At 43.3% G+C, this 13,057-nt stretch overlaps 1 protein-coding gene across 5 annotated transcripts in view; it reads right to left on the reverse strand.

The window, feature by feature from the left end:
* Window positions 1–13,057, reverse strand: part of LOC144104344 (uncharacterized) — an 81,426-nt gene that overhangs the window by 9,093 nt on the left and 59,276 nt on the right. For all 5 annotated transcript variants that reach the window (XM_077637288.1, XM_077637290.1, XM_077637289.1 and 2 more), the window contains 4 exons: window positions 8,045–8,117; window positions 5,763–6,062; window positions 2,686–2,970; window positions 1–48 (listed from right to left, as the gene is read on the reverse strand). The exon at window positions 1–48 is cut by the window's left edge and continues 255 nt beyond it. In XM_077637288.1, coding sequence (XP_077493414.1) covers window positions 1–48; window positions 2,686–2,970; window positions 5,763–6,062; window positions 8,045–8,117 — 706 coding nt within the window. The remainder of the gene's footprint in view (window positions 49–2,685; window positions 2,971–5,762; window positions 6,063–8,044; window positions 8,118–13,057) is intronic.

The raw sequence follows: 13,057 nt of genomic DNA on the forward strand, positions 1-13,057 counted from the left end.
TTGTTCCGTTTATGAGTTTGTAGCTCAAGCTTTGCACTGGTCCTGGGGCTACAAGAAAAAAAACGAATGTTTATTAAAAAAAAAAGAGCCGTCTTGTCAAAGTCTTGAGTTACGCATAGTTAATAATAAAGAATAGTTAAATGGCACTTTATTACGTCTGCGGTAATTGATGCAACTGAATATTTAAGTAGGTTAGCGTGAAGAAAAAGAAAGGCATCTGGAAAGCGATGACCTAAATCGGTACCATGAACTGTTTCTACACAAAACGAAAACATAACTGGTTCCCTGCCACGCATGATCAACACAGTCACTGAAGAAAATACATGTTTTGGCTTTCTTAAAGCGAGGAGTTCATAAATGAGAATAGGGGATATCATACATCGCCTAATAGAGAAAGCATCACATATCACCGATGGAAAGGACTACCGTATTCTTAATATGGCGGGCTTCCACAGCCACCAATACGTGTCCGTTTCAACCGACAACTGTATGTCGTGTACAAACGAGGTACGAAACCGCAAGCAATAATGTTATCAACCCGTTTCACTCTTTTATCTTCACTCTATATCTTTGTTTAGGATGTGCCATAGATACCGTATTAACTCACGTAATTTGCGCAGCCCGAAATGTTTAACACGCATTTTCGAAATAAAATTGGAGGACGCTTAAGCTTCGCCTTTAGGAGTGGAACGCGACAGCGTGTTGCAGCACTGCCAGGGTGTCCACGGAACACCATCGCCCGTTCGGCGCGACGCCTTGCCTGTTAGACAAATCGCTCTGCTACGTACCGTGAAACGAACGCGCGGAGCGGCAAAGTACATAGAAGCGCTGCCAGGCGCCTTGCCGAAACGCGCGGGACTCAAGTTGCAGTCGTAGTTTGTCGGCATATCGTTCTCGACAAACCCGATGCCACGAACGCCAGCATAGCTTCACCGCCGAAAGAACGGGCAGCAAGCCGCAAGATTCGTGGTGAACGCGCTCTGGATGTGCGCTGCGTTGTTCGCCGCTTACCGCGTGATTCCTGCGTGCCCGCACGGCCCCGCTGCGCACGAACGAGACGAGCGGGAGGCGCTGCCGTCGCGCGCTATCTGTTGGGGTAGTGGCGTACGTTGCAAGGAGGAGGAGGAGGATTAGGAGGAGAGATTTTTCGCGCACGGCTAACGCCACCGACGACGCCGGCTTTTCTGCGACACGAGCTCCTTAACGCTGTCGCGTTAAAAATGGTAGGGTTTCAACATCGTTAAACCAAGCATGACCTGCGAAAGCACTCAGGCAACAATGCCTCAAAGGCAACCACAAGCCCGATCTTATCTTCCGCCACCATGCTTTCGTTCCGCAGTCCACCGTGCTAACGACTACGCTACTTCCTGCCAACGCATATGTGGCTCTCCTTGTCCAGGACGCTGGAGAGTGTTCGCTGAAATGCGTCGGATCAGACTGATGCTTCCGAAACACCCTCCAGTGTCTCCAGCATTTAAGATTCCCAAACAATGGTGTACTTACTCAACGCCTTATCCTCCACACATCAGTGACACAAGCAGCAACAACTCGCTAAAAACTTTCGCCTCACCGCACTTTAGGTCAACAAAGTGCCCCCCTGAATTTTGATCGCCCGTTGTCTCGTTGGCCGCACACTGCTGGCTTGCTGATTGTATCGTTCCGCATTTATTGCTTTGATCTGCGCACAAGCCGTCATGCTGTCTCACGGGAAATTGCATAACGTTGGGCCTGGCGCGAGAGAAAATGCGTCTTATATTTGGTGCGAAATTTTTTTTTTCAGCGAGGGGAAATGAGTAGTATATATTGCGCTAAATTAGTAGAATTTTTATGACGTGTTCAGAAAGTTTCCGCATAATTTGTACACCCCCATTCGGAAGCCTTCGTTTAAAGAAAAAAAAGTGTCAAATCAAGATAGTGAACACCGTAGTTTCTCACTTTAACTCGCGCTAGCCCAGTACGAAATCGACAAAACGAACACCGTAATGCGGGAGAGTAATAGAAGGAGTGATTAATTATTGTATGACAATTATTTCAGCATTATCTGCACACGGGTTCAATTCACTAGTTTGTACAAACCTGCCTTTTTCTGTCACGACTGAAAATTTTTTGCTTCAAGAAGTAAAATAAGGACCATCTAATGGTCATTTATATGCGCCCAGCTGCGCATGGCGGCGTCACAGCGTTCCGCGGGAACTGTGAACCATTAGGAAATGATGTAGTCCTTGCAGTGAGTAATAATTCGCGACGTTGGTGGCATATAAGATCGATCATTGTTCTAGAAGATATGAGTAGTACTTGTATTCACCTTGCACTTATAGTGGCGCCACGCGTCACAAAGGGAATGCATGTACAGTATTAACTTGTTTAACGTGCCAAGTGGTTTTCATGGCATATCGTCTGAAAAGTGCTCTTTTAACAATTATACCACTGCCTGCCCCTAAATCCTCACTAATCAATGAGACAGGAAAGTTTCTTCCGACGCCGTAACATTGAAGTTTGTGCTTCACATTTATCACATATCACGTTCTTGCATATTCTTGCGTAAAAATATTTAGGTAATAAACCCATTTGTTCATTACTACCAATTACATCACTTTAATGAGCATTGAGTTATCCTGAACGAATTGTCAAGCGTTGTTCTCTTTTAAAACGAGGCTCTGACAAAAATAGAGAAACCTCACTCACGTGAAACATCCGTCACACCAGTCACAAATATCGGCCGGCTGCAGAAAATTCCACGGCAGTTCTGTATAGAAATGTTGTACTCAGTCGCTGGTTCAAGCTGCGTCACAGTGTGCTTTACATTTAGTTCTTCTCCTTCCCCGTACTCTTCCTTGTGGGTTCCATTCCCATCCAGCTGGTCTGTTCGCTTGGTTACAACCTTCCACATGCTTGGCGTCGTATTAGCGGTCCATGTATATGTCAGGCTGGTGCTTGTGCGGCCAGAAAGAGTAACATGAATTGGAGGATCTGTGAAAAGTAGCGCGGTAAAAACACAAAGGTTTTTCTACTTGCAGGAAAAAATAAGCGCAACATAAATTAGTATATTATGTCGTCATTGTCTTGCGGTATCGTGGCGTGCTTCAAAAAAATATTGCGAATATGTCACGAGACTTCTCACAGCATGCTTATGTGTAGATGTATTCCATTAGGAGTCCTGAAAATTTGGACCGCACTTTCTGAACTGAATTTTGGATGAGCTTAGAAAAGCAGCAACCTCTGCACCACCTCAAAATGGAATGCGCTTGTCAAAATATATAGCAAAATATGCAAATGCGCTAACAAACCAGTTTGTGAAAGTAATTGACTAAGCCAGCAAGTATAGTACTCATTTGCTCCCTTCACACCTTACTCCTGAGTCCCCCTCGTCTATGATTTAATTTTCGCTGGATCCCTGTTCATTTGCCAACGTGAGCATTGCCTTGAGCACGTGATTTCTTTAGGTCTAAGCCACAAAGTCTTGCATCCCGTTAGACCATCTTTGGTGGCTTACTGCTTTCCTCATTTTTCATTTCTTCGATTTGAGAGCGGAAATTTCGTCGTGATAAATGTATATCTTTGACTGCGGGCGTGCACACGCCCTGCTTCTCTTCCTATTTATTTTAGTTTCGTAACTTGCTGTACTAGACCTTTAGCACCTCTCAAGATTGCCTCGTAGGTTTTCCTTCAAGGATAATTCCTGTATTTCACTGGAAAGAATAAGAACAAAAATTCTCAGATCGCGGGCAATCAACAGGGAAACTCGCCCTCCCGCACTATTTCAGCTCATGGAACTGTGGCCACAATCCTACTCCCCAAACAGATTCCCCAAACGCAACAATAAGCAACGCACTATCATCCTTCGGAAACTTCAACAGCACCCTGTATATTTTCCCCGCCATCCTTCCTCTTTCACTGGTGACTGATCCTCCACATTTCTCCGTGCGCACATACGCCCCCCCCCCTCCCTACATACTGTATCTCTTCCTGCAATGCTTAGGACACCTCAGCTGCTCTAACTGCGGACTCTGTATAGAGGAGCACTATGGTAGAGACGAAAAGAGGGCTTCTAAGCCCACCCCGCTCCGGCACTGCCAGCCACGTGTGCCCACTACTGAGAAAGCCCTTTAAGGTGGAAGGCTTCTCGAAATAAACGTTTTTCCTTCTTCTCCTCCTCAAGCATCTGGAAGCATAACAGTAGCTAAGTTTAATACTTTTCTATGGAGGCGCAAGCGTAACAGGAATTTTTCGACAGTGTTAGTATTCTATATATTTCCGTCCTCTGTGATATGTTATACAACCTTCCGCTATCCCTGTCCTCCGCTCTAGCTTACCGAAATCCGTAGAGAATAAGGGGATCAGCTTAAATCCAAAGAATGGAAAAAGAAGAGGAGAGTAGGGCGAGGGCATTATAATGCATTCATTAAAATGTGTATCGAGAAGTATTAAAGAAGGCGTGAAAAAGTTATGCTCTGATTCTTTGTTTTCGATAAATAAATTTTAATTTATGATCGCAGGTGCTGCAGCTAGCCGAGAATTGATGTCAGTGCTCGTTAAAGATCCCCAGGTGGTCCAAATTATTCCGGAGCCCTCCACTACGGTACCCCTTTCTTCCTTTCGTCTTTCACTCCCTCCCTTATCCCTTCCCTTACGGCGCGGTTCAGGTGTCCACGATATATGAGACAGATACTGCGCCATTTCCTTTCCCCCCAAAACCAATTATTATTATTATTAATATTGACTATGACTTCTCGTTAAGCCCACATTTGTGCCGCTTCAAGTGGCCTAGCGATTTTTATTTACTTATTTCTTTAAACACACTGCTAACCCCATTTTGCACTGTGGCAGGAAGGCGTAGTTGAATTGAAAAGAACATTCAAATTGTCAGCATGTTAAGAAGCAACAAGCGGCAAAATGCAAATTCAACAAATCTTTGACGCAAGCAATGAAATAGCACATCAAACAAGGATAATTCCGGTAGCATTACGCAAAGAATAACAAAGTTCGGAAAACAATGCTGCTTGTTAGAATATACAGACGGAAAGTATGCGGCAAATACAATGAACATACATTACAAATGTATGACCATGGTATAGGTACCTTTTTGTCTATATTTGGAATTAACCATTTTGAGCATGAAAATAAAACCTAACTAAATAAGCATGCGTACAATAACAAAACAGAAGCGCTCAAATAATGATTATGTAACAACAAGATTTGCTGTAAATACCAATGTTAAGTTTCCTCAGTAATTGACTATTATAGTAATGCATGGACCGAGGCTGTTCCACTCTCTAAGTGCTAATTGGAAACATTAATATTTGAACCAGTCAGTATTGAAATGGGGCTCCCTTGACCCATGTTAATTTTTACGACGCGTTGCTTTTGCCTGGGAAAGCGAAATATATTTAGCACGGTCCAGTTTTAGGTCTCCAATAATTATTTGAAATATTAGTTTCAGCCGCACGAGTTTAGCTTTCATTACTTAAATATAATTCCGACTGATTTTTTCTGAAATGCTTCAAGTTGAGAACTAAATTCAAAGACTACTGCGACTTAGTAGAATTTAGGGTTAACAGGCGGTTTTCATTACCTACTAGGCTGGATGCTACACGCAAACGATTTTAGCGTTTCACAACAAATATGTATATCTCATGTTCTAATACACGAGCCACAGTTCGGATCTCTGAGGGCTGAGGCCACTAAATTCCTAATGACAATGACATTTATGACAGTGTAATGAGGGCTTTCAGGACCATGCCTTACTTTCTGCTCCGACTCACCGATGTTGCCAGTTGATACAGTAAACTTAGCAGAGGACCCATTTACTGCTTTCCCGGTTTCAGTGCTGACGGCGAGTAGATTACAGTCGAATGTAGCCAACGGTGTTTCCAGTGGCACAGTGACTTGTGTTAACAATCTTCCGCCTTCAATTAATTGCGATACCTGGCGCCCCGTGTCAGCATCTTTGCACTCAACTATGTAGCTATGCAGATTTATTAAGTCCTCTGGTGTTTCCCAAGTAAGCTGCACGTCAACTCCGTTTATGATCTTGTGATCCAAATCTTGGAATAGCCCAGGACCTACAAAAGAAAATGACAGTTGGCAAAATGCAAGGAATTTTAAATGGTTGAATAAAAATCTTCTTATAGGAAACTGAAACCACGACTAATGTTTTGATGACACTGACGCGCTTCTAAATAATAGTGTATTGATTGAATTGGAAAGGAAAAGAACATATTATTATATACGACGCAAATTTTATGCTTTCTCATAAAACTAGCACTTAGCACGCTACTTAGCAAAATTTGATAGTCCTTTATACATACAAACTGTTTCAGTGAGGAAGATAGAGAATTTCTTTTAAAACGGGCTTTTTGAGGTATCGGCATGTCCTCTGCGGCATTATTATATCACTGTTGGTTGACGTGAGAGAACAGATCAATCATGTTAACTAATATAAAATTACTAACTTTTTGAATATTAGTTAGATGCCTAGTTATGATTAGCGAGCTCTCTCTTGCCGTTAGTGATAACCACAACAGTATTTATAATTAACAAAAAGTGGTCGCCTACGGCGCCTTGGCTCAACGAATTTTGGCTCCTGGAGGCACATCTCAGCCATCACGCGTCGTTGGCCCGCGCACAGAAAAGCCCACCAGTGAGCGTCACTCCAAAGCATGCGTGTCACGGGACCCTCACTGTCCCGTCTACTATAGAGCAGGGAGGATGGGTCAGGTGGCGCGTGTGCCATGGGGTGACGTAGACTCCACAGAGGGCGTTAGAGCGCGCTGCACGAGACGCGCAATATTTGATATGGGCGACCAAAGGCCAAAACCTGTTAGGCTTCGACGTCGAAAGCGATTTCATTTTTGGTATTCAAAAAAGTGATACAGGCGTTGATAACACTCAGCTGAACCTCGCTAACGAGAAATAGGCGATTGACTGAAATACTTTTAAAATGTACTATTAAAGTTACTTAATCAGCGTACTACTTAACATGTTTCGCATGTTTCCGGATGTCCACCAAACATATATCCGCTGAAGCCACTACTCAACACTTCAAAAATCATATTTGTTTAAAATTTCGTTAGCCTTCCCTGAAACAGCGTTTTGTATCCTCGTAGTTTTCAAGCCACCCTTATGCCTATACGCTTTTGCAAAGAGGAGAATTGTAATCACGCCATCTTGAGATTTAAAAAAACCTTAAAAATCATCAATGGTAATGCTCAAGCATTGAAATTATTTTTAAAAAAAGTTTCTTTTGGCATCAAATTCCGCGCGTGAATCCCACAACTTCGCCAAAAATCTCCCTCACTGCTCTATTAGTTTTCAAGAAAGTATGTGTTGAATTATTTTGAATGCCTTCATTCACCACAGCAATGTCATTATGATAAAGTGCAGTTCATCTCAGTGATGTTTAGCCGCCTCAGGAATTGAGTCGCTGAGTAGCACACTTACTTAAAGTAAACAAAAATTAGCTGTGGTTTAAACTTTGGTTAACCCTGGTGATATGTAAAAGCTTCCTTTGCATGGCTACGTTCGCAAACGCCACACACACACTGCTGAACAGATTATCTGTAAATCGTCGATGAAATGCCCGATGCCCTTTGGGGCAGTTGCCACCTGCCACGGTGGGCCGATTGGGACGACGTCAGTAGGCCATATGACCTGCCACGTGACACCACATGACACACGTCACGTGACTGCACTGACGCTGCCCTCTTGAAAACCTAGGGTAGTGTAGCTTTCGCTTCAAAAAAGCTGATCGGGTTTTTCCTGCAAACACATATTTGATAAGCTTGCTTATAGGAACTCATAATCATGTTGTTACAGTTTACATGGCACATTTTCACAACAGTAAGTGGGTGGGTGGTGGGGCAGTGGTGGTGGCCTCACAGTGAACGCCTTTGAGGCCACGAATCGGGAGGAGCACTTAAAGACGTATTCCTTCTGCCTTATAGCTGTTTACTGCGTGGGTTCCTGAAGAACTTTGTTCACTTATTTTGTGAAAACGCTGCGCATGCTGTAGTTCGAGATTTGACGTGTGAAACGTCCAACTTACTTGCCTCAGTGATGGAAACAGAGATTTCTTCGTCGAGGGCACCTGTAGCTTCGCTGGGCTCTTCAGACGCCATCTGTTAAAGAAACAAAACCGCGTTATTCTTCTGCTGAAAAACTTGTCAGCTTCCGGTTCCTTCTGCATAAGCGAAATAATGTGCGTGTGCGCCAAATATTACCCTTTCTATATACAGGGTGTCCCAACTAAGTTTAGCCAAATTTTAAAGATGTGCCGCAGCACTCTATGACGACGCGAACAAATACATGTTTCTGGCTATTGTATGGAGCAACTCACACTATTTTTGTATCGTGCTTAACTGCATACTTAGTCGAGATTAATTAACCAACATCGCAAGCAATAAAGATAGACGAAAAAGACCAATGAGAAAGTTGTAGAATGCTCCACGAAAAGTCCAATTGAACATTTTCTAACTTTCCATCTATTACGTATCGTTTTTTTTTTCGCTCTCTGCATGTGCCCGCGAAATACAAAAAAAAAATACCACGCGACATGCCCGCTTGCGCGCCGCGATTGCAGTGCGCTCGAACCTTAAGCGTAGGAACGAACAGATTATATAGCCCGATGTGCTGCCGCTTAAAAGGTGACAGGGCAGCGACGCAGCAGCTGGCTCTGCGAATAGGCCAGCGGCATGCTTCCCTTGTGGCGCTTGATAGCGACAAGCAGACACAGTCCTTATCGCTTGCGCTCGCGTAAATCGCACAGCCAGCGCCTGTGTCGCAGCCCTGTCATCTTTTTTAGCAGCAGCACACCGGGCTAAATGATATGTTCGTTCCTACACGGAACGTTTGAGAGCACTGCAATCGCAGCGCGCAAGCGGGCATGTCACGTGGTATTTTTTGTATTTCGTGGGCATTTGCAATGAGCGAAGAAAAAAAAGCTGATACGTAATAGATGAAAGCCTAGAAACTGTTCAGTTGGACCATTCGCAGACCGCTCTACAACTTTTTCATTAAACTTTTCCACCTATCTTTGTTGCTTGCGATATTGGTTGATTAATATTGATTTATTATGCAATTAAGCACAATACAAGAATAGTGCGACTTACTACATACAATGGCCAACAGCACAAATTTTGTCGTGTCGTATTACAGTGCCTCGGCGTATTTTAAAACCCTGGCTAAATTTAGCTGGCACACCGTGTATAGTCGCACGTCCTACTTCGAAAATGTGAGCAGCTTTCATGAACTTTGTCAATATTTATAGCTGTTGTTTACACTTGAAACACTACAAAATGAGAACGAATTATTAATCGTGACAAAAGGCACATGTTTAAAATTTAAAACACTGTAAGTACCTAATTATAACAAAAACGCCAAGACTGGGTCAGAAAATTACGTACAGTGGACGCTCTATTAGTTCTTTAAATTAGGTGTATAGGTTGAGCGCAGTTCAGTTCCCAAGCTAGAACTGTGATTCGGTTAACAAAAAGTGCTAGGGCGTTACAATCAATAAAATGTTCCTAAAGGATTTTTTTTTTGTTTTTCTGGCTTCCATGGATACACCGACAAAAGTCCTTAGGGTGCCATTTTTATTAGAACAATTCAGGAAATAATCCTAAGAACAAACTTCTGATTTATTAAGACATGGTAATACAACTTTATTATATCTATGGGCACAATGCAGCGCATCTGCCTTTTATTTTATGTTGCTGGTGATTGCCTTATTTTCCTTCCCTCACTCCGCCCTACGTGTGGGCCGCAAAGGGATTTGAGATTCTAATAATTGATAGTGATAATGACTGCTTTAATTTCTCATCGCGCATTAACTCCTTCGTGTGCTATACATTTTGCATGAGCTCCCGTACGGCAAATTCTGCCATCGAGCTATGAGTAGAACATGAAATGCGCGCACGAGGAACCCGAAATGGCTGTAAGCAGTGCAATCTGGTAATGTTTCATAATAAAGCGTGTTCCGGCGAGCCGCATAGCGCAATTCTTCGTACGTTACATGTTTTAAAGTGGGAGACCCGTACGCACTTTGGTTCCGCATATCCAGTTGCGCTTTATGTTGACAGACATTACAACTGCACCTCATCCACCTGAGCTTTGTTCCACCAGGGATCGACAACTGAACTCGGAACTTTCACATTCCTATTCCTCAGAACTGATCTATGGCACAGCGCCGACGTAGCCGGTGTCCTTACGCCTCTGGTAAGGCGCTTCAATGCGCGATATCTGGAATAGCACCCCATGCAGCACATTGGTGTCATTGTTGCTTCAGCAGCTCTCTGGGGTACTTCAGCTCATCCCACTTAATAAACACGACAAGCAGAGTTCAGCCCTTGTGGAAATTATTGTGGCGGTATGTGCCGACGTGCCAAATTACGCTGGAAACGTGCAACTTTTTTGTGACGCTACATAAGGGAGCGCAACACAGTGGAGCTCGAGGCAATATTTATCTAAGTCCTTCGGACTGCGCGCGCATCAAAGCCAAGATCGCTACTCCAGAATGGGCTACTGAACGCATGCTCTAATATTATCACCCCTCACCAAACCGAGCAGTCAAACCCGCAGTTTCCACCACGGAACAACACTGCTGTTCCAGACAGAGCACTGCAAACGCCTTAGATTCGGGACTCCCCAGGCGGTTGCTCTTTTCGCATAGCCTCTACGGAAGGCAAGAATGTATACGTTCCGCTCACCAATTCGGGCGCCACATCTTTGGAATTCACAACGAGAGTGCAAAAGGCTCCTATTATGAAGAAGATATGAGCTTGGGAACGCCGTGCAGTTCGACTAGACCAGCTTGCTCTCGCTACAACAGCCATCGTCGCTTCTGTCGGCACCAGAAGCTAGATTCCTCCGAGGACCTCTTATCTGCTGCGCAAAGGTAAGGGATGACGTCGGGACCGTGGCGATATCGCAATACTCCTGAAATGTGTGCCGTGCTTCCTGCACTCTGTACTGAAAACGCGGAGGCACACTTTTTGCGACTGTCGTCCGATAACGAAGTCAAGAGCAACGATGACAACAGAGTGCTAAAGATAAACAGCACCTGGAGAGCCAGGACTTAAGTCTTTTTGCTCTTATTTCGCTCTCTCAGCATTTATAATAGCGCAAAAAAAATGACCGACGCATTATAGACTAGATTGGCCGCTTTACCGGCCTTTATGTTTCTATCTAGATTGAGCTGTTTGTCTTTCCTGCACTTGACGCTGCGCCAGAAAGGTGCGCTACTGCAAAGCTAAAATTCAACACTGCTCCCTAAGCACAGAAGGTGGAGGCTTGCCATGATGAAAGAACCATGGCAATACTGTGGAAAAATGTGCGCTTGAAAAAATATCGCGACTGTATTTTGTCTTTCTTGAAGAAGGCTGCATGATATTGAATGATTTTTTTTTTCAGTGCATTTCTACAACGAGTGGCTGCTCTGTGTCATTAATTGATAAACGTGAAGCTTTACACATGATTGAGATCGTAGTTTGCACTGTCTTTATCGCAGCTCCTGAGTTCCCTGCTGCGAGGCAGCTGCCCAGAGTTGGACTGCTTAATTGTCTGCATCGATATTTAGTGTTTGTATTGTATGAAAAAGGTAATCTTCCTGGAAACAATGACTGTGAACCTTCGTATGAGAATTAATCTAGCGGTGCGTGAGGAGGGGCTCAATTTGTTTCATTTACGCTTTTAAGACTCTCATTATCTCATAACTGCACTTTGTGGAATGAACTCATTTTGTGCTTCGAGGTTTTTCTCTCCTCCACGCTCTAGTTATACTCTTTTCAAGCGCAAAAGTTAAATGCACATATGGGAAGTGCACTTTGGCACCGCGAATGAGTCTTTTGACTGCGCGATGCTAAACGCGAAAGGAGAGTGGACTCGCAGTAAAAAAGAAAATGGCAGCAGAGATTAAGCGAAAGTTTTCAAAAGAATATGAAAAAGTAAATTTTCCTAATGTTTATTTCTTGGATGGAAAAAGAAGCGAAAAAGTAAACAATTATTCCGCAAAAAATAAAGAAAACGTTTGTATTATTTCGGTATCCCAAATAAAGGCCTCCCAAGACTAGTTCTTGGCCCATCGAGAATTCTCAGAGCAAACAATGTGGCAGCGTGAAATGGCAGTGCGGCAGAAAGAAGCTCGTCGATAACGACTCGTTGGTGGAGATAAAAAATGTCGCCTACGCCGATACTTTTAATTAAATTACTCGCATCTTCAGCATGTGTACACCTCTGCAGCTGGCTCATCAACACAAACTGAATGAAAAAGTCGCCACAGTGCCGCATGACGCCTAACAATGCGATTTCCGTAGTACAGTATTATTCACCATTTCTCGGTCGTATTTGCCTTCATGCTACAAATCATAAATTCCTCAAAGTAGTTCAAAAGCTAAATGAGAATTTTTGCTTTTTTCAGACATTTATAAAGCAGGCAACATATTAAGGAGGGCACATTAATTATTGTTAAGGAGGGCAGATTACTTAATGTTAAGGAGGGTACATATACCATTTTTAGAGATTTTTCAGTTGGAACATGTATTGTTTGTACATCTGTATTTCTCTGAGTTTGATTACCGTTTTAAAACGCGTGTTAGGAGGCCATTACGACATTTCCGAGTCTTTTGGACAGTTAAGGTAGCGCACTGAACGCAATGATGGCTTTAGTAATGAATTTATATTGACAGGGAGATGCTAACTGGGGCGGATTTGGCATCACTGTATTGTTATGAATAGCAGCATTTTTTTAAGTTTTATACTGCCTAAATGCAACATAAGCAGTACTTAAATTCAACACATTGAGCACAGTGTCGGGATTTGTTTATAGGTCACTTTGGGATGAGGGGGTTCAGGTGAAAGCAGACTGATTTGAAGAGTACTTTTATTCCACTTTTTTATTCACCATGGATTTCCTATGTAAAGTTTCTGCCTGTGAGGACGACCACCTGCCGCCCCCTTTTTTAAACACCCCTTGGCTTGTGTAACCACGTCGTGCGCTACATTCTGAAATGTGGCAATATTAGTTTGCTACTAGTGGTAGTAGCCTCAAAAGTCTTTACTTTGT

This window comes from Amblyomma americanum, chromosome 9, assembly GCF_052857255.1.
Source record: "Amblyomma americanum isolate KBUSLIRL-KWMA chromosome 9, ASM5285725v1, whole genome shotgun sequence".
Lineage (NCBI taxonomy): Eukaryota > Metazoa > Arthropoda > Arachnida > Ixodida > Ixodidae > Amblyomma > Amblyomma americanum.